At 40.9% G+C, this 21,953-nt stretch overlaps 1 protein-coding gene across 3 annotated transcripts in view; it reads left to right on the forward strand.

The window, feature by feature from the left end:
* Positions 1-21,404, forward strand: part of LOC121132762 (vomeronasal type-2 receptor 116-like) — a 63,003-nt gene extending 41,599 nt beyond the window's left edge. Inside the window, exons 4-7 of one of the 3 annotated variants that reach the window (XM_040739070.1) lie at positions 338-562; positions 2,369-2,492; positions 6,741-6,743; positions 19,486-21,404. In XM_040739070.1, coding sequence (XP_040595004.1) covers positions 338-562; positions 2,369-2,492; positions 6,741-6,743; positions 19,486-20,348 — 1,215 coding nt within the window. In that variant the 3' untranslated portion in view covers positions 20,349-21,404. Of the gene's footprint in view, positions 1-337; positions 563-1,182; positions 1,211-2,368; positions 2,493-6,740; positions 6,744-19,485 lie in introns of all 3 variants that reach the window. The other 2 variants (XM_040739069.1, XM_040739067.1) reach the window with 2 other exon arrangements.
* Positions 21,405-21,953: the final 549 nt, after the last annotated feature.

Below are 21,953 nucleotides of genomic sequence, written 5' to 3' on the forward strand. Positions count from 1 at the left end.
ACATAGAGAAAGAGAGAGAGAGAGAGAGAGGCCTCCAAAACTGCTTATGTAAAAGCATCCATATTGGGAGTTTTCATGCAAGTAATAAATACTTAGATCATTTTCATTGTGATACTCAATGTTTTTGTAGGCATTTCGTCTGATTCTGTCCACCATAAAAATATATATGGAGTATAATAAAGTTTTGTTACCCATGAGGTAGCTTGTATTTACTAGATATCAAATCCTGCATAGAGTTTCCTTTTCTTGAAGAAATTAAAAATTGGGGGCCATTCACATTGTCAGTTTGCCTTACTGGGTGTGCATATGTAATCATTTAATGATTCATCTCACTTAGATGGTTTCTATACTGAAGAGCAGGGTATTTATGAACCCTGTTGGGGAGCTGGTAGACATGAACCAGAGAAAAAAGCTGTGTGGAGATTATGACATTTACAGCACTTGGAATTTCCCTCAAGGTTTTGGATTAAAAGTGAAAATAGGAGGTTATTCCTCCTATTTCCCACAGAGCCAACAGCTGCATATTTCTGAAGACTTAGAGTTGGCCATGGGAACAATGCAGGTGTGTATGCCATAATTTTCATTCTTTTCTGTACATCTGTGTTATAAATAGAATTGTGGCATCAAGGTGCTGGCTTAGTGATTAACAACAATCACTGATCTTGGGAAGGACCCAAACTCAGTTCACAGAGCACTTGTGTTAGAGGGCTTACAAATTCCTACACATTCAGGTCATGGGTATTCAATGAGTCTGACTTCCGTGGACAACTAAAGTTACATTCCAATTCACCCACACCAGGGAAATACATATATAAAATAAAAATATTTAGACTATTAACTTTTTGTAATAACATATAAACCATGACATTTGGTGATTCTGTGTCAACATTTTATAGCCTCAACAAGAGTAACATACATTTGTTTCCAGAAATATTTTTCTGTATTCTAAACTTTCATTTTATCTTGAAAAAATATGCTTGTGAGAGTCTCCTACTACATGGTTTGTTCACATTCATCCCATAACTGCTTTCCTCCCACCCCCACATTATCCTTGATTTTGATGTTTAAACCATGTGAGAACTTTGCATACCTCCTAAATTTTCTTTTTCTTTTTTTTTTGAAGGGGCGAGGTAGGCATGTATATTTGTATAGTGGCACACAGCTTTAATCCCAACATTCCAGGAAAGCAGAGGCAGGCGCGTCTCTTCAAGTTCAAGTCCAGGCTGGTCCATATCAAAAGACCCTTTCTAAAACAAAAACAGGGCGTTGGTGGCGCATGCCTTTAAGACCAGCGCCCTGAAGGCAGAGGCAGGCGGATCTCTGTGAGTTCCAGGCCAGCCTCTAAAGCTTCACAGAGAAGCCCTGTCTTGAAAAACAAACAAACAAAAACAAACACAAACAAACAAATCACAATAACATTTGTTGACTTAAGAATTACTTTCATACACAGGCATTAATTAGTTCTTCTAAAGATTAAATAGACATCTTTCTTTTTTCTAGGTAACATGTGGCCTGGTGATATATGTAAGCAGGTTGGCACTGTATCATTGTGTTTTCTTGTATTCTATTAAGAAAATATGTAACTCAGAAAATGGTGGGAGCCTGGTCAGCCACCATTATTCTGGGAAGGCTCCAAGTCTTCAACTGTACGGTGCAGGGATCATTTTGTCTCGAAGGATTTAGAGCGGTTGTGCCAGCGAGCACAAAACAGAAATCTGATGATTTGCGCCTCACAGCTTCTCCGGGTGGCATCCAAGGCTGCAAGGCCTTTGCGGGCGTGTGTCCGCAGACTACTGTGAGCAGCATCTGGAGAGCTGGGGAGACGCTGCTCCTCCGTGGACTGAACAGGCGGAAATGCTAGCCGAGGACTTCTTAATCTTGACTCTTCCACACAGCAGTTCCCAGTGCGCGAGCAGACCTTGGGGGCGGTCGTGGAACACTCCAGGAGTTCGGATCCCATAGACAGGACCTTCCCTCACAAGAGAGTGGTGTAGCCTGGCAGCGTTAGGCATTCAACTAATGTAGCTCTTCCTGCTTGCCTTCCGTGTTTATAGACAGTCTGCCAGTTACTCCAGCTTCCCCTGTCAGTGTCTCTGCAGGGAAATTCGGAGAAAGGGTCTGGACCTCTTACTCCTATGGCGGCTACATGGTGACTCCCTCCTAAATTTTCTTGGTGAATCATTTCATTTCAGGCAGAAGCAATCTCTAATCTCTACAACCAAAACTTTATAAACAGAATTTTATACAATGTACTAAATATTGTATTAATTTTCATTTCAGGCTCACATAAAATTCTCAGAGGCCTGATTTTGATAGGTAATGCATGGGTAATCCATGTCTGTTACAAATCATATGCCATTTGCTTCAGGTTCCCACGTCTACATGCAGTATGATGTGCACTCCAGGGTTCAGGAAATTTCATCAGGAACAAACACCAGACTGCTGCTTTGATTGTGCCCAGTGCCCTGAGAATGAGATTTCCAATGAGACAGGTATGTGTTTGTGTACATAAGAAATTGCTGAAGCTGAATAGTTTCTCTTTTGAAAACTACAAAGTGCCCGAAAGTAAACTGAAGACAAAAAGTTTTGTTTTTAATTTAATGATTTTCCTGATATCAAGCATATTGTGAAAGTTTGAATGAACACACACTGTTTTCCTTAAACCAGACATCTTGCTAATACAATGATAGTTACAGATTTTATATTTTTCAAAGAGTGTTTAATGAAACCCAAAATCGTTTTGTATGTTATTCCACAAGAAAAAACAAAGTATTGCTATGTGTATTTCTGGTTTTCTTTAACCCCCCTTTCTTTTTTATAATTTAATTTATTACTTTATCAGCCCACAATCTTTTCTGCCTGACACCTAGTTTGGTCCCTCACAAAGGTGAGACTTTTAGGCTACAGATTTGTTAATGAAATATGCTTAAGACTTTTGTGAATAGATTATAGAATGAATCACTTAGTGTAAAAGGATTAGGACAAGACTGCAGATCCCAAAAATGCACACAAAAATATGGTTTTGTTCAGCAATCACATCCTAACTAGAGATAAGGGTAGTATTCTGAGTATATCTTGCATGCCAGCTAGCACGAAATGTGTAGGTGGGAAAAAAGGAGTCTACTGCGATAACTACTGCTTTAAGGACCAGCCTCCATTAGGGTAGGGCTGGATGGGAATCCAAGAAGTCAGTGAACTAAGACTTTTTTTATCTGAGGTGTTAAGGGAACACACACACATACTCTCTTGATTGTTTCCATTTGGATTTTTATTTACTCTTCTTCTGTATTCTTACTTTTTCCTCTTCATTTTTCCTGATGTTTCCCTTACAGCTTATTTGCCCCCAGGAAAATCTTTTAAGCAATTTAAGAATTAAAATGGGTCTACATTCTATTTTTCAAGTGATTGATTATCATGAATACAAGTAAAAACCAGCAGCTTTTCCACATCCTTTACATGATTAAACATTTTACATATTATAGGGGGAAAACAAATGGTCCCAACTACTCACATGCATTCCTGTCCAAGCAACTTGTTATAGATTCACGGAGTGTGAGGAAGCAAGGTATTTTTCTCAGCCAGTTCTTTTGCTGGTAGGCTGGTCTTTGTGGTTATAAAGAAAGGACAAATCATTTTAATATTTATCTGAAAAGGTAATCTTATAGGAAATCTTAGAAGAATCGCAATTTAAACTTTTAATATGAAAGGAATCAGTCAGCTCTAATAAACCCTGATGATGCATGCCCACTCATTAGTAGTTCTTACATCAAGAATTGAGGGTAGAAATGGGAAAAAGGAAATCTTCGCCATTGGTCACCAACACATCCTAGCAACAAAGGCACATCAGCTAATAATAATTGGTCTGCTTTGGTTTTGCTCCCTATCTATAACAAGTCCTTGATTTAACTATGTGACTTTGTAAACTTTAGAATATGTTTTGGGTTTTTCACCTCAAAGGTATTTGACTAAACATCTTAGTAAAACCTTAAGTTATTTTCATAGATTTCTTTCAGCTATGATGCACTCTGAAACCCACACAGCATCACTCTGTTGGCCTGCATGCAAGAAGACCAATAAGAAACACATGGCCTGGTGGCTTTATTTAGCCAAGGAGGGAGATTCCACAATTCCTTTCTGCAATAGTTTACTCAAAGCCAGAAGTTTGTGGCCACAGCTTCCACAATCTGCTTTTTGGTGCTGGAACTTGGCCCTCTTTTTAAATACATTTTCACCAGATTTTTATTTTTGTATGGTTTCCTTAAATGCTGAAGCTTACTTCCTTTTCATAAGATGGAAGCTTAGCTCCATAGTTCTTGCCCTGAGGTTTCACTCCTTTTACTCTCTTTAGCATTATGCTTTTCTTTACACGTTTTATCTTCTTGAGCCCTGGAATTATTTCCATTACAATTTCTTGTGCACCTTCTTTTCTCAACCTGTACTTTTTACATATTTCCATGCACCCATAGCTCCTTTTCATTATAGATTTGTATAAGAGTGACTATGAACAGCCATAGGAAAAAGTCAACACTAGGCTATCTTCTTTTTTGATTTTTGAGACAGGGTTTCTGTGTGTAACAGCTCTGCTGTTTCTGGAATTTGATTTGTAGACTGGGATGGACTTGAACTAATGGAAAACCCACCTGCATTGGCCTCCCAAGTACTGGGATTGTAGGTGTGTGCCACCACTGGCCAGCAACAGAAGGCTATCTTAAAATTTCCTCAATGTCTGTTATCCAAAAATCTTCAATTTAGCTTCAGCAGATTTTTTTTAATCAGGGCAAAATTCTACCAAATCTTTGTGAAAAGTATATAAGGACCAGTCTATAGGCCATTTACTAATTTTCTTCCACTCTGAAACAATTTGAGCTAGGACTTAACAGTTGAAATATCCCTTAGGACTGTCTTCCATCATCCTGCTAGTATAGCCCACTAAGCCTCACTTAAGCATTCAACTGCTTTCCTAATCCACAGGTCAACAACACATATTCTGGCAACTAGCATCATTTGCTAGTCCTGTCTCAGCAATATTCCACTCCCTTTTTTGTCTTAATGTGTTTTATAGTGCTGTTATGAGACACCATGACCATGCCAATACTTATAAAATAAGGCATATAATTGGGCCTTGATTACAGTTTCAGAAGTTAAGTCTATTATCATAATGTGGCAGCACAGAGACAGACATGCTTCTGGAGAAGTAACTGATGGTTCTATATCCAGATACTCAGGTAGCAGGAAAAGAGTTACATAGGGGTATACTCGACCTTTTCAAATGCCAAAATTCATCCTCAGTGATAAATTTCCTCCAGTGAGACCACATATAGAACATATTTTTTTGTTTTTTGTTTTGTTTTTTTTTATTGATATTTTTTTATTTTCCATTTTAAATTTAGATAAGAAACAAGGTTGCTTCACAAGTCAGTACGAGGTCCCTCTCCCTTTCCCTCCCCTCCTCCCTTGCCCTCCCCCCATCCCCCCCCTGTTATCCCCTCATTCCCCCAGGGAGGGTGAGGCCCTCCATGGGGGTGTCCATAGTCTGTCATTTCATATAGGGCAGGGCCTAGACCCTTCCCCAAGAGTTCAGGGTGAGAGTGCACCTCACATTGTTCTATGGGAGTCCAGAGACCGTGTGTATACTTGGGATGGGTACTGATCTGCTGCCCAAGGCTCAATAGATTACCTAGGCCTCCTCACTGACACCCAGATTCAGGGGGTCTTGATCAGTCCCATGCTGGATTCCCAGGCTGATGCCTGGGATTCAAGAGTTAACCTGTGTCTGGTCAGCTGTTTCTGGGGGTTCAACCAGCCCAGTCTTAATCCCTTTGATCATCAGTCCTCCCTCTCTGATACTGGCTTTCTTGAGTTCAGCTCAGTACTTAACCAGCCAGTAAATGAAGTTTCTGTTTCCCAGACTCTCTGGCAATAGGATTGTAGGCTGGTACTCCCCAGATCTATGTCTAAAATCCATATATGAGAGAGTACATGCCATGTTTCTCTTTTTGTGACTGGGTTACCTCACTCAGGATGGTTTCTTCTAGTGTCATCCATTTGCCTGCGAATCTCATGATTCCATTATTTTTTTCTGCTGAATAGTACTCCATTGTGTAGATGTACCACATTTTCTCTATCCATTCTTCGGGTGAGGGACATCTAGGTTGCTTCCAAGTTCTGGCTATTACAAATAAAGCTGCTATGAACATAGTGGAACAGACATCTTTGTTATATGAATGGGCATCTTTTGGATATATGCCTAAGAGTGCAGTTGCTGGGTCTTGTGGTAGGTTTATTCCCATTTTTCTGAGGAATCTCCATACTGCTTTCCAAAGTGGCTAAACCAGTTGGCACTCCCACCAGCAATGGAGGAGTGTCCCCCTTTCACCACATCCTCTCCAGCATAAATTGTCATTGGTGTTTTTGATTTTAGCCATTCTGACAGGAGTGAGATGGTATCTCAGAGTTGCTTTGATTTGCATTTCCCGGATGGCTAAGGATGTTGAGCACTTTCTCAAGTGCCTCTCAGCCATTTTAGACTCCTCTATTGAAAACTCTCTATTTAGTTCTGCAGCCCACTTCTTAATTGGGTCCTTTGCTGTTTTGGAGACTTGCTTCTTGAGTTCTTTGTAAATTTTGGAGATCAACCCTCTGTCAGATGTGGGATTAGTGAATATTTTTTCCCATTCTGTGGGCTGCCTTTTTGTCTTGCTGACTGTGTCCTTTGCCTTACAGAAGCTTCTCAGTTTCAGTAGGTCCCATTTATTAATTGTTTATCTCACTGTCTGTGCTACTGGTGTTATGTTCAGGAAGCTGTCTCCTGTACCAATTCGTTCAAGGGTACCACCCACTTTCTCTTCTAAGAGGTTCAGTGTGGCTGGATTTATGTTGAGGTCTTTGATCCATTTGGACTTAAGTTTTGTGCATGGCGATAAACATGGATCGATCCGCATTTTTCTACATGCCAGTCTCCAATTATGCCAGCACCATTTGTTGAAGATGCTTTCTTTATTCCATTGTATATTTTTAGCTTCTTTGTCAAAGATCAGATGTTCGTACGTGTGTGGGTTAATACCCGGATTTTCAATTCGATTCCATTGGTCTGCCTGTCTATTTTTGTGCCAATACCAAGCTGTTTTCAGGACTATAGCTCTATAATAGAGCTTGAGGTCAGGGATAGTGATGCCTCCGGACGTTGCCTTGTTGAACAGGGTTGTTTTGGCTATCCTGGGTCTTTTGTTTTTCCATACAAAATTGATTATTCTTCTTTCAAGGTCTGTGAAGAATTGTGCTGGGATTTTAATGGGGATAGCATTGAATCTGTAGATTGCTTTTGGCAGGATTGCCATTTTTACTACATTGATCCTACCTATCCAAGAGCATGGGAGATCTTTCCATTTTCTGAGGGCTTCTTTAATTTCTTTCTTTAAAGATTCAAAGTTCTTACGATACAGATCTTTCACTTGTTTGGTTAGCGTTACCCCAAGGTATTTTATGTTGTTTGTGGCAATTGTAAAGGGTGATGTTTCTCTGATTTCTCTTTCAGCCCTTTTATCATCTGTATATAGTAGGGCTACTGACTTTCTTGAGTTGATCTTGTAACCTGCCACTTTGCTGAAGGTGTTAATCAGCTGTAAGAGTTCCCTGGTAGAGTTCTTTGGGTCATTGATGTAAACTATCATATCGTCTGCAAACAGTGAAAGTTTGACTTCTTCCTTCCCAATTTGTATCCCCTTGAACCCCCTTTGTTGTCGTATGGCTATAGCTAGAACTTCAAGTACCATGTTGAAAAGGTATGGAGAGAGTGGACAGCCTTGTTTTGTTCCTGATTTTAGAGGAATTGCGTTGAGTTTCTGTCCATTTAGTTTGATGTTGGCTGTTGGTTTACTGTATATGGCTTTTATTATGTTTAAGTATGTCCCTGTTATCCCAGATCTCTCCAAGACCTTTATCATGAAGGGGTGTTGGATTTTGTCAAAGGCTTTTTCAGCATCTAGTGAGATGATCATGTGATTTTTGTTTTTCAGCTTGTTTATATGGTGGATTACGTTGATGGATTTTCGTATGTTGAACCATCCCTGCATCCCTGGGATGAAACCTACTTGATCGTGGTGAATGATTGTTTTGATGTGTTCTTGGATCCGATTTGCCAGTATTTTATTGAGTATTTTTGCATCAATGTTCATGAGGGATATTGGTCTGAAGTTCTCTTTCTTGGTTGTATCTTTGTGTGGCTTGGAGATCAAGGTTATTGAAGCCTCATAGAAAGAGTTTGGCAAAGACCCTTCTGCTTCTATTGTGTGGAACACTTTGAGAAGAATTGGTATAAGCTGTTCTTTGAATTTGTGGTAGAATTCTGCACTGAGGCCATCTGGACCTGGACTTTTTTTGGTTGGGAGACTTTTGATGACAGCTTCTATTTCCATAGGGGTTATAGGTCTATTTAAATTGCTTATCTGTTCTTGATTTAGTTTTGGCAAATGATAGCTGTCCAGGAAGTCATCCATTTCCTTTAAATTTTCGAATTTTGTGGAGTACAGGTTTTCAAAGTATGACCTAATGATTCTCTGGATTTCCTCAGAGTCTGTTGTTATGTCCCCCTTTTCATTTCTGATTTTGTTAATTTGCGTGTTCACTCTCTGCTGTTTTGTAAGTTTGGACAAAGGTTTGTCTATCTTGTTGATTTTCTCAAAGAACCAACTCTTCGTTGCATTGATTCTTTGTACTGTTTTCCTGGTTTCTACTTTGTTGATTTCAGCCCTCAATTTGATTATTTCCTGGCGTCTACTCCTCCTGGGGAGTTTGCTTCTTTGTGTTCTAGAGCTTTTAGCTGTGATGTTAATTCTCTGGTATAACTGTTTTCCTGTTTCTTCATGTGAGCACTTAGTGCTATGAACTTCCCCGTAGCACTGCTTTCAAAGTGTCCCATAGGTTTGGGTATGTTGTGTCTTCATTCTCATTGAATTCGAGGAAGTCTTTAATTTCTTTTTTATTTCCTCTTTGACCCAGGGATGGTGCAGTTGAGCATTATTCAATTTCCATGAGTTTGTAGGTTTTCTGCAATTTGTGTTGTTGTTGAATTCTAATTTTAAGGCATGGTGGTCTGATAAGATGCATGGAGTTATTCCAATTTTTTTGTAGCTGCTGAGGTTTGATATGTTGCCAAGTATGTGATCGATTTTTGAGAAGGTTCCATGTGGTGGTGAGAAGAAGGTATATTCTTTTTTATGTGGATGAAATGTTCTATAGATATCTGTTAATCCCAGTTGGGTCATTACTTCTATTAGACCCTTTGCTTCTTTGTTGAGTTTCTGTCTGGTATTCTTGTCTAGTGGTGAGAGTGGTGTGTTGAAATCTCCCACTATAACTGTGTGGGGCTTTAGATGAGATTTAAGTTCTAATAATGTTTCTTTAACGAATGTGGATGCCTTTGTATTTGGGGCATAGATGTTCAGAATAGACACTTCCTCTTGGTGGGTTTCACCTGTGATGAGTATGTAATGACCTCCTTCATCTCTTTTGATTGATTTTATTTTAAAGTCTAGTTTGTTAGATATTAGGATTGCTACCCCTGCTTGTTTCTTGGGTCTATTCGATTGAAAATTTTTTCCCAACCTTTAATTCTCAGGTAATGTCTGTCTTTAAGGGTGAGGTGTGTTTCCTGTATGCAGCAGAAGGAAGGGTTCTGTCTTCGAATCCATTCTGCTAGTCTGTGTCTTTTTATGGGTGAGTTAAGGCCGTTAATATTGAGGGATATTAATGACCATTGATTGCTCATCCTTCTTCGATTTGCGATGGTTGTTGTTGGTGGAATTATGGGTGGAATTTCCCCCCTTTGTTCTTTTGGCTGTTGGTAGAGAGGGATTCTCTAATGCTTATGTTTTTCTGGTTGTAGTTAGCTTCCTTGGGTTGGAGTTTTCCTTCCAAAATTTTCTGTAGGGCTGGGTTAGTGGACACATATTTGTTGAATCTAGCTTTGTCATGGAATATCTTGTTTTCTCCGTCTATAGTGATTGAGAGCTTTGCCGGTATAGTAGTCTGGGCTGGCATCCATGGTCTCTTAGTGTAGGTAGAATATCTATCCAGGACCTTCTGGCTTTCAGAGTTTCCATGGAGAAATCAGGTGTAATTCTGATAGGTCTGCCTTTATATGTTACTTGACCTTTTTCCTTAGCTGCTCTTAATATTCTTTCTTTATTCTGTATGTTTGGGGTCTTGATTATTATGTGGCGAGGGGATTTTTTTTTGTGGTCCACTCTATTTGGTGTTCTGTAGGCTTCTTGTACCTTCATTGGCATGTCTTTCTTAAGGTTGGGAAAGTTTTCTTCTATGATTTTGTTGAATATGCCTTCTGCCCCTTTGAGGTGGATTTCTTCTCCTTCTTCTATACCTATTATTCTTAGGTTTGGTCTTTTCATGGTGTCCCATAATTCCTGGATGTTTTGTGTTAAGGATTTGTTGGATTTAAGGTTTTCTTTGGTTGATAAATCCATTTCTCCTAATGTATCTTCAACACTTGAGATTCTCTCTTCCATCTCTTCTATTCTGTTGGTAATGCTTGTATTGGTAGTGCCTGACTGTTTGTCCAGCTTTTCTATTTTCTGCCTTTCTTCAGATTGTGTTTTTTTTAGTGTCTCTATTTCAGTTTTCAACCCTTGCAGCGTTTGCATTGCTTCTTGCAATTTTCTGTTTATCTGTTCGTCCGTTTGTTGCCTTTTATGAATTTTTTTGGTTTGTTCTTTCTTCCATTTCTTGCATTTTTTGGTTTGCTTTTTGTTCCATTTCTTGGATTTTGTGCTTTGTTTCTTCTTCCATTTCCTGCCTTTTTTGGTTTGTTTCTTCCTCCATTTTTTCATTTTTTGCTTTGCTTTTTCTACCATTTCTTGCATTTTTTGCTTTGTTTCTTCTTCCATTTCCTGCCTTATTTGGTATGTTTCTTCTTCTAATTCTTGCATTTTTTGCTTTGCGTTTTCTTCCATTTCTTGCATTTTTTGGTTTGTTTTTTCTTCCATTTTTTCATTTTTTGGTTTGTTTTTTCTTCCATTTCTTTGAGGGATTTTCCAATATCCTCTTTTAGGGCCTCTATCATTTTCATGAAAGTGCTTTTAAGGCCGTTCTCTTCTGCTTCCTTCGCGTTGGAATATTGGGGTCTTGCTGGTGTGGAGTCTCTAGAATCTGGCGGTGTCATATTTGTTTTTCTGTTGCTGACTGTGTTTTTGTATTGTCTCTTTCCCATCTCTTCTTCTAGTGGGTGCAGAAAGAGCCCCTTCCTGGTCTGGGGACCAGAGTTCCCTTTTAGTGGGTGCTAGTAAGTCCAGTAATCTGGTGGTTCTTCTATGCCTTGTCCAAATGCTGGTCCGTGGGTAGAGAAGAAGAACAGGAATCTGGGGCGCTTAGCCTCCTACCTGGTCCCCTGGACCCTATGCTGGGTCCTGTTGTACCTTAGAACATATTTTTTAATCTTTTCAATGGTGCCACTGCCTAGTGACCAAGCATTCAAATCTATGAGCATATTGGGTTTACTGTAACTCTGTCCACCACACATACACAGTCCACAAATCTGTACAAAATAAATTTAAAGTCTGAAGCATTAACTAATCTGAGCTATTTTCTATTGCCATTTATATGTCCCCAAAACAAAGTATTTTTCTTTTTTTTGAAAATTTATACCTATTTATTTTTATTTTTTAAATTTAAATTTAAATTAGAAACAAGGTTGCTTCACATGTCAATTCCAGGTCCCTCTCCCTTTCCCTACCCTCCTCCCACACCCTCCCACCAACTCGCCCAATATCCCCTCATTTCCTCAGGGAGGGGGAGGCCCTCCATGGGGGTGTCCATAGTCTGTCATTTCATCCAGGGCAGGGCCTAGGCCCTCCCCGAAGAGTCCAGGGTGAGAGTTCCTCTCTCATTGTTGGATGGGTGCCCAAAGTCCATTTGTATACCCAGGATAAATACTGAGCTACTACCCAAGGCTCAATAGATTACCTAGGCCTCCTCACTGACACCCACATTCAGGGGGTCTTGATCAGTCCCATGTTGGATTCCCAGCCATCAGTCTGGGATTCGAGAGCTAACCCTTGTCATGTCTGCTGTTTCTGGAGGTTAAACCAGCCCAATCTTAACCCCTTTGCTCATCAGTCCTCCCTCTCTGTCAATGGATTCCTTGAGTTCAGCTTAGTGTTTAGCTGTGGGAGTCTGCCTCTGCTTCCATCAGCCATTGAATGAAGGTTCTGTTTCCCAGACTCTCTGGCAGTGGGATTGTAGGCTGGCACTCCCCAGATCTATGTCTAAATTCCATATATGAGAGAGTACATGCCATGTTTCTCTTTTTGTGATTGGGTTATCTCAATCAGGATGGTTTCTTCTAGTGCCATCCATTTGCCTGCAAATTATAGGATTCCATTTTTTTAATTTTTAAATTTTAATTTTAAATAGCTTGTTTTACATGTCAATCCCAGTTTCCTCTCCCTCCCCTCCTCCCACACCCCCATCTGCCCCCCCCAGCCTCCAACCCTATTGCTAATTCCTTCCACATAGGAAGGGAATATCTAGAGTCATTTCACTCAGGGTAGGGTCTAGGCACTCCCCTAAGAGTCCAGGCTGAGAGAGCATCCCTCTTTGTGCTATGGACACACGATATCTGTTTGTATTCCAGGGATAAACACTGAGCCACTGCTCAGGGCCCCATAGGTTGCCCAGGCCTCCTCACTGACACTCACATTCACGGGTCCGGATCAGTCCCATGCTGGCTTCCCAGCTGTTGGTCTGGGGTCCAAGAGCTCTCCCGTGTTTAGATCAGCTGCCTCTGCTGGTTTTGCCAGTCCATTCTTTGCCAATTTGCTCATCACTCCTCTCTCTCTATCACTGGGTACCTTGGGTTCAGTTCAGTGCTTAACTGTGGGTGTTTGCCTCTGCTTCCATCAGTCACTGGATGAAGGCTCCCGGATGGTTATAGACATCAGGGTCATTATCAGGAATGGGCATTTGAGGTGGTCTCTCCACTATTGCTTAGCTTGCCAATTGATGTCATCCCTTTAGATCACTAGAGGTCACACTGGTGCCTGATCTGTCTTCTAACCTATGATTCCCTCTTCTCCCTATTCTACCCCCACCCACTCAACTTCCTGTTCCCCCATGACCTACTCTCTCTTCCTCTTCTCCCCCCTCTCTTCTTCCCAGCTCCCACCCCCCATCCCTTGCCATGTTCCCCATCTGTTCAGAGGATCTTGTCTCATTCCTCTTCTCTTGGGTACCATGCATATCTTTTAGGTTCTTTCCTGTTTCCCAGACTCTCTATCAGTGGAAGTGCAGACTGGCACTATCCTGATCCATGTCTAAAATCCATATATGAGTGAGTACATACCATGTTTGTCTTTTTGCGACTGGGTTACCTCACCCAGGATGGTTTCTTCCAGTGCTATCCATTTACCTGCGAATTTCAAGATTCCATTGTTTTTTTTTTCTGCTGAGTAATACTCCATTGTGTAAATGTACCACATTTTCTCTATCCACTCTTCAGTTGAGGGGCATCTAGGTTGCTTCCAGGTTCTAGCTATTACAAATAATGCTGCTATGAACATAGTGGAGCAGATGCCCTTGTTGAATGAATTTGCCTCATTTGGATATATGCCTAAGAGTGGAATTGCTGGGTCTTGTGGTAGATTGATTCCCATTTTCCTGAGGAATCTCCATACTGATTTCCAAAGTGGCTGTACAAGTTGCCACTCCCACCAGCAGTGGATGAGTGTTCCCCTCTGTCCACATCCTCTCCAGCATAAGTTGTCTTTGGTGGTTTTGATTTTAGCCATTCTGACAGGAGTAAGATGGTATCTCAGAGTTGTTTTGATTTGCATTTCCCAGATGTCTAAATATGTTGAGGACTTTCTCAAGTGCCTCTCAGCCATTTTAGACTCCTCTATTGAAAACTCTCTATTTAGTTCTGCAGCCCACTTTTTAATTGGATCCTTTGGTGTTTTGGAGACTTGCTTCTTGAGTTCTTTGTAAATTTTGGAGATCAGCCCTCTGTCAGATGTGGGGTTAGTGAATATCTTTTCCCATTCTGTGGGCTGCATTTTTGTCTTGCTGACTGTGTCCTTTGCCTTACAGAAGCTTTTTAGTTTCAGGAGGTCCCATTTATTAATCATTGACCTCACTGTCTGTGCTACTGGTGTTATGTTCAGGCAGTGGTCTCTTGTACCAATTCATTCAAGGGTACCTCCCACTTTCTCTTCTAAGAGGTTCAGTGTGGCTGGATTTATGTTGAGGTCTTTGATCCTTTTAGACTTAAGTTTTGTGCATGGTGATAAACATGGATCGATCTGCATTCTTCTACATGCCAGCATCCAGTTATGCCAACACCATTTGTTAAAGATGCTACCTTTTTCCATTGTATATTTTTAGCTTCTTTCTTGAAGATCAGATGTTCATACATGTACGGAATAATATCAGGGTGTTCAATTTGATTCCATTGGTCTACCTGTCTATTTTTGTGCCAATACCAAGCTGTTTTCAGCACTACAGCTCCATAATAGAGCTTGAGGTCAGTGATGGTGATGCCTCCAGATGTTGCTTTGTTGAGTAAGGTTGTTTTGCCTATCCTGGGTCTTTTGCTTTTCCATACAAAATTGATTATTGTTCTTTCAAGGACTGTGAAGAATTGTGCTGGGATTTTAATGGGGATTGCATTGGATCTGTAGATTGCTTTTGGAAGGATTGCTATTTTTACTACATTGATCCTACCTGTCCGAGAGCATGGGAGATCTTTCCATTTTCTGAGGGCTTCTTTAATTTCTTTCTTTAAAGACTCAAAGTTCTTGTGATACAGGTCTTTCACTTTTTTGGTTAGCGTTACCCCCAAGGTATTTTATGTTGTTTGTGGCAATTGTAAAGGGGGATGTTTCTCTGATTTCTTTCTCAGCCCTTTTATCATCTGTTTATAGTACGGCTACTGACTTTTTTGAGTTGATCTTGTAGCCTGCCACTTTGCTGAAAGTGTTAATCAGCTGTAAGTGTTCCCTGGTAGAGTTCTTTGGGTCATTTATGTAAACTATTATATCATCTGCTAATAGTGAAAGTTTGACCTCTTTCTTCCCAATTTCTATCCCCTTGATCCCCTTTTGTTGTCGTATGGCTCTGCCTAGAACTTCAAGTACAATGTTGAAAAAGTATGGAGAGAGTGGGCAGCCTTGTCTTGTTCCTGGTTTTAGCAGAATCACATTGAGTTTCTGTCCATTTAGTTTGATGTTGCCTGTTGGTTTGATGTATAAAGCTTTTATTATGTTTAGGTATGTTCCTGTTATTCTAGATCTCTCCAAGACCTTTATCATTAAGGGGTGTTGGAGTTTGTCAAAGGCTTTTTCAGCATCTAGTGAGATGATCATGTGATTTTTGTTTCTCAGCTTGTTTATATGGTGGATTACGTTGATGGATTTTCACATGTTGAACCATCTCTGCATCCCTGGGATGAAACCTACTTGATCGTGGTGAATGATTGTTTTGATGTGTTCTTGGATCTGATTTGCCTGTATTTTATTGAGTATTTTTGCATCAATGTTCATGAGGGATATAGGTGTGAAGTTCTCTTTCTTGGTTGTGTCTTTGTGTGGCTTGGGGATGAAGGTTTTTGAGGCCTTATAGAAAAAGTCTGTTTAGATTGCTTATCTGTTCTTGATTTAATTTTGGTAAGTGATGTCTCTCCAGAAAATTGCTCATTTCCTCTAAATTTTCGAGTTTTGTGAAGTACAGGTTTTCAAAGTATAACCTGAGTATTCTCTGGATTATCTCAGTGTCTGATGTTATGTCTCCCCTGATTTCATTCGTCTGCATGTTCTCTCTGTCTTTTGGTTACTTTGGATAAGCATTTGTCTATCTTGTTTTTTTCTCAAAGAAGCAATCTTTGTTACACTGATTCTTTGTATTGTTTCTTTGTTTCAACATTGTTGATTTCAGTCCTCAAGTTGATTATTTCCTGGCATCTGTTCATCCTGTGTGAGTTTGTTTCCTTTTGTTCTAGAGCTTTCTGGTGTACTGTTAATTCTCTAATGTGACTATTTTCCAGTTTCTTCATATGAGCACTTAGTGTTAAGAACTTTCCCCTTAGCACTGCTTTCAAAGTGTCCCATAAGTTTGGGTGTGTTGTGTCTTCATTTTCATTGAATCCTAGGAAGCCTTTCATTTCTCTTTCTTTCTTTCTTGACTTAGGAATGGTGCAGTTGTGTGTTGTTCAATTCCATGAGTTTGTAAGCTCTCTGCAATTTGTGATGCTGTTGAATTCTAAATTTAAAGCATGGTGGTCTGCTAAGATATAGGGGGTTATTCCATTTTTTTGTACCTGTTGAGGTTTGCTATGTTGCCAAGGATGTGGTTGATTTTAGAGAAGGTCCCATGTAGGGCTGTGAAGAAGGTATATTCTTTTGTGTTTGGATGGAATGTTCTATCCATGTCTGTTAAACCCAATTGGGTTAAAGCTTCTTTGGTTTGTTTGTTTCTTTGTTGAGTTTCTGTCTGGTGGTCCTGTCTAGTGGGGTTTGAAGTCTCCTACTATAACTGGTGAGGTCTTATGTGTGATTTGAGTTTTAGTAATGTTTCTTTTAGAAATGTGGGCACCCTTGTATTTGGGGCATAGATGTTCAGAATTGAGACTTGGTCCTGATGGATTTTTTTTCTGTGATGAATATGAAATGATCTTCTTCATCTCTTTTGGTTGATTTTAGTTTGAAGTCTAATTTGTTCAATACTAGGATAGCCACACCAGCTTGTTTCTTGGGACCATTTGACTGGAAAATCTTATCTCAACCTTTTACTCTGAGGTAATGTCTGTTTTTGAAGTTGAAATTTCTTGTATGCAGTAGAAGGATGGATTCTGTCTTCGTATCCATTCTGTTAGCCTGTGTCTTTTTATAGACAAATTAAAACCATTAATATTGAGGGAAATAAGGACCATTGAGTCTTGATTATTGTTTGGTTTTGATTTGTTTTTGGTAGCACTATTGTTTGTGGATTTACCCTCCTGTTCCTTTTGGATTTTGGTAATGTTGTATTATCCATTGCCTTTTTCTGTGAGCATAGTTACCTTACTTAGGCTGAAGTTTTCCTTCCAGTACTTTCTGTAGGGCTGAGTTAGTGGATATGAATTTTAAAATCTTTTCGTTTTAGAATATCTTGTTTTGTCTATCCATAGTATTTGAAAGCTTTGCTGGGTACAGTAGTCTGGGCTGGCATCCATGGTCTCTTAGTGTTGTTAGGATATCTATCCAGGACCTTCTGGCTTTCAGAGTTTCCAAGGGGAAGCCAGGTGTGATTCTGATAGGTTTGCCTTTATATGTTACTTGGCCTTCTTCCTTTGCTGCTCTTAATATTAGTTCTTTATTCTGTATGTTTGGGGTTTGTATTATTACGTGGAGAGGGGACTTTTTTGTGGTCTACTCTATTTGGTGTTCTGTGGGCGTCTTGTACTTTCATTGGCATATCTTTCTCTAGGTTGGGAAAGTTTTCTTCTGTTATTTTGTTGAATATGTTTTCTGCATGTTTAGCTGGGTTTCTTCACCTTCTTCTATACCTATTATTCTTAAGTTTGGCCTTTTTCACTGTCTCATATTTCCTGGATATTTTGTGTTAGGGATTTATTGGATTTATGATTTTCTTTGGTCAATGAATCTATTTCTCCTAGTGAATCTTCAGTCCCAGAGATTCTCACTTCTAGCTCTTGTAGTCTGTTGGTTATGATTGCATCTGTAGTTCCTTATCACTTACCCAGCTTTTCTATTTCTAGTGTTTCCTTAGACTGTGTTTTTTATTGTTTCTATTTCAACTTTCAAACCTTGCACTTTTTGAACTGTTTCTTGCAATTTTTGGTTTGTCTTTCCCTCCATTTCTGGCATTTTTTGTTTGTTTTTCTTCCATCTATTTAGAGGATTTTTCTCATTTCTTCTTTTCGGGTCTCTATCATCTTCATGAAGTTGTTTTTAAGTTTGTTCTCTTCTGCTTCATCTGTTTTGTGATGTTCAGTTCTTGCTGGTGTACAATTCCTAGATTCTGGTGGCATCATACTGGTTTTTCTGTTGTTGAATTTGTTCCTATATTGTCATCCTCCCATCCCTCCTTTCAGTGGGTACAGGTGGGATCTCTTCCTCTCCTGGTGGGTATGCATCCAAGGTTCTCTTCTGCTGGATGCAAGCATGTCCAATTCACTGACTGGTCTCACACTTGGTGCAGACAGGTCTGATTCACTCCCTTTCCCAGTGGGTGGGAGTTCTGCTCTCTGCCCTCTGCCCTCTGTCCTAAGTGGGGGTGGGAGTAGACCTGCCCCTTCAACAGGTTCCTGGTAAGTTGGTCCTCCTGGGGCTAGTTGAGCTGGCTGCAGTCCATAGGCCCAGAGATCCCAGAGAGGGCAAGGAGAAGGAAGTAGGAACCAAGATAAGGGCCGGAAGCTCAACTCTGCCCTCTGCCCTGAGTGGGAGCAGAAGTGGACCTTCTCTCTCAGCCGGCTCCTGGTTGCTCCTCCTGGGGGCAAGTTGAGCTGGCTGCATTCTCCAGGCCCAGAAATCCCAGAGAGGGCAAGGAGAAGGAAGTAGGAACCAAGATAAGGGCCGGAAGCTCAACTCTGCCCTCTGCCCTGAGTGGGAGCAGAAGTGGACCTTCTCTCTCAGCAGGCTCCTGGTTGCTCCTCCTGGGGGCAAGTTGAGCTGGCTGCATTCTCCAGGCCCAGAAATCCCAGAGAGGGCAAGGAGAAGGAAGTAGGAACCAAGATAAGGGCCGGAAGCTCAACTCTGCCCTCTGCCCTGAGTGGGAGCAGAAGTGGACCTTCTCTCTCAGCCGGCTCCTGGTTGCTCCTCCTGGGGGCAAGTTGAGCTGGCTGCATTCTCCAGGCCCAGAAATCCCAGAGAGGGCAAGGAGAAGGAAGTAGGAACCAAGATAAGGGCCGGAAGCTCAACTCTGCCCTCTGCCCTGAGTGGGAGCAGAAGTGGACCTTCTCTCTCAGCAGGCTCCTGGTTGCTCCTCCTGGGGCAATTTGAGCTGGCTGCATTCTCCAGGCCCAGAGATCCCAGAGAGGGCAAGTGGCAGAAAGCAGGAACTGAGATGGGGGCCTGGAGATCACCTCTGCCCTCTGCCCTGAGTGGGGGCAGCAGTATACTTGCTATCTCAACAGACTCCTGGTCTCTTGATTCTCCCAGGGTAAGTTGAGCTGGCTGCAGTCCACAGGCCCGGAGATCTATTTTTCTTATTTTTAAAAACTTTAATTAATCTGGAATTTGATAAATAAGAATAAGTAATTCATCAGTTCCCTTTATGATGAATGTGACATGCTCCATCACCAGGGATGGACTAATGCAGAGCAGCCTGACCTTACTTCTCCCTACAGCAACAAGGAAGACAGTTGTTGCTGAACACCAAAATGGTTACTGAGGCATCATCTGATCAATATGATTATCTGATACATATGAAGTATATGATGATGGAATTTTAAATGAGTTTATCATTAATGTTCTTCAACAGATATGGAGCATTGTGTGAGATGTCCCGATGACCAGTATTCCAATGCAGAGCACACACACTGCCATCAAAGACGTGTCTCCTTTCTGGCTTATGAAGACCCATTGGGGATGACTCTGGCCTGCATGTCCCTGTGCTTCTCAGCACTCACAGCTCTAGTTCTTGGATCTTTTGTGAAATACAATGGCACCCCCATTGTGAAGGCCAATAACCGCACTCTCAGCTACATCCTACTGGTCTCCATTGGCTTCTCTTTTCTCTGCTCATTACTGTTCATTGGTCATCCCAACATAGTCACCTGCATCCTGCAGCAGACCACATTTGGAGTCTTTTTCACAGTGGCTGTATCTACTGTGTTGGCCAAGACAATTACTGTAGTGCTGGCCTTTAAGCTCACTACTCCAGGAAGAAGGATGAGAGGCATGCTGGTATCAGGGGCACCTAACTTTGTCATTCCCATCTGTACCCTGGTCCAACTTGTTATCTGTGCAACATGGCTTGTGACATCACCCCCCTTTATTGCCACAGATTTGTCTGAATATGGGCAGATCATCATTGTGTGCAACAAAGGCTCCGTCATTGCATTCCATTTTGTCCTGGGATACTTGGGCTCCTTGGCTTTGGGGAGCTTCACTGTGGCTTTCTTGGCCAGGAATCTTCCTGAGAGATTCAATGAAGCCAAATTCCTGACCTTCAGCATGCTGGTGTTCTTGAGTGTGTGGATCACCTTCCTCCCTGTCTACCATAGCACAAAGGGAAAGGTCATGGTGGCTGTGGAGGTCTTCTCCATCTTGGCCTCCAGTGCAGGGCTATTAGGATGCATCTTTGTCCCAAAGTGTTATCTCCTTTTGATGAGACCAGATTAACATTATTTTCAACAGTACAGGGATATCTTTATTGAACCCTTCATAGTCTTAATATTTTATACTATACTTGTAATATCTGTGTTTCTATTGTGTGATATTTTGATTGTGTGATAACAAATAAAACTTGTTTGGAGTCAGAGGGTGGAGCTAGCCACTAGATGACCTAAATTAACCACAGAGGTTTGGAGCATTATATTCAGAGGAGAGACAGGAAGTAGCAAGTGGGGAAGATAGAGGATCTCTGCCCTTCTGGATGGAGGAATGGAAGAGGGAGCAATCAACTAGAGTCTGCTCCCTGTTCTATGATCGTTCAAGTTCATACACCAACATTTAACTGCTATTTTTATAGATAAATACAAATTAAAATAATGCTTTATCTTATGCTCAAGTGGGGTATGAATGCATGAGAAATACAGAGGAGCTGCACAGAGGAGCTGTACCCACCATAGTCACGGAGCTGCTGCTTGATTTTTTATTTCTTCTCCAAGTTCTCGGAGTAATTCCAGGATTTTACTGTTGTTGCAGTCTACTAAAGCCCCAACTCCATAGGTAAAGTGGGTCCAAGCATTGATTGGGTTAGGCCTTCACCACCAGCTAGCTCTGTCTTCAGGCAGCGCTACGCTTTCACTCCATGCCCATAACCCTAGACTTGGAGGACTAGGGTGCTGGGTGATAGTCTATCTTCTCTACAACAGTGAAGCTGCATTTATGGTATCCTAACCAGTCATTTAAATATGGCCTACTGAATAACACCACCAGTAGACATGAAAAAGAGATGGGGAAATCTCACATGTCCACACCCCTAGAACCACAGGCAATCAATGAGTGCTGAGAGATGGATTCCAGCCTTCTCTAGGGATGAGCCCATGCCAGCAGCAGTAAATGTACTCATTAGATGTTTGTGTCTTTCTCTGTGTTTGTGTGCACATCTCTATCTCTTTGTATGTATATCAAATTTCTTAACAGAGAATTTATGAATTTTACATGGAGAATGGGGACAATAAATGGGGTGGAGGGAGAGGATGTGACACAAATGATGTAAATATAGTTCTTGTGAACAAAATTCTCAACAAGCAGAAGTAAAAATATGGATCCTACAAAATAAATTGTACAAAATGTCCAAAGGATTGATGAAATATTTTTTCTAAAAAGTGCTCAACCATCGAGGAAATGCAAATTAAAACTGCATTAAAAAACCATGTCACTCAATAAGAAAAGCCTCATCAAGAACACACATTTCAAACCAGGTGGCGTGGATACTGGGAAGATCACTTGCACACTGTTGGTGGGAGTACATACTAGTGCAGTCAATTTAGAAATCAGTCTTGAAATTTCTTACAGAATTAGGAATAGAATTTACATACATCCCAGCTACATACACTTGGTTGTATTCCAATTCATTCTTTTTCTTACTACAAAGACTCTTGCTCATGAAACTTTACTACTGCTCTATTCACTGTAGCTAGAAAATGTAATCAACCTGGAACATAAGAATTATGCTCTTGCCGGGCGGTGGTGGCGCACGCCTTTAATCCCAACACTCAGGAGGCAGAAGGCAGGCGGATCTCTCTGAGTTCGAGGCCAGGCTGGACCAACAGCCTCCAA

The sequence above is a fragment of the Mesocricetus auratus genome, unplaced genomic scaffold (assembly GCF_017639785.1).
Source record: "Mesocricetus auratus isolate SY011 unplaced genomic scaffold, BCM_Maur_2.0 Super-Scaffold_100676, whole genome shotgun sequence".
Taxonomy (NCBI): domain Eukaryota; kingdom Metazoa; phylum Chordata; class Mammalia; order Rodentia; family Cricetidae; genus Mesocricetus; species Mesocricetus auratus.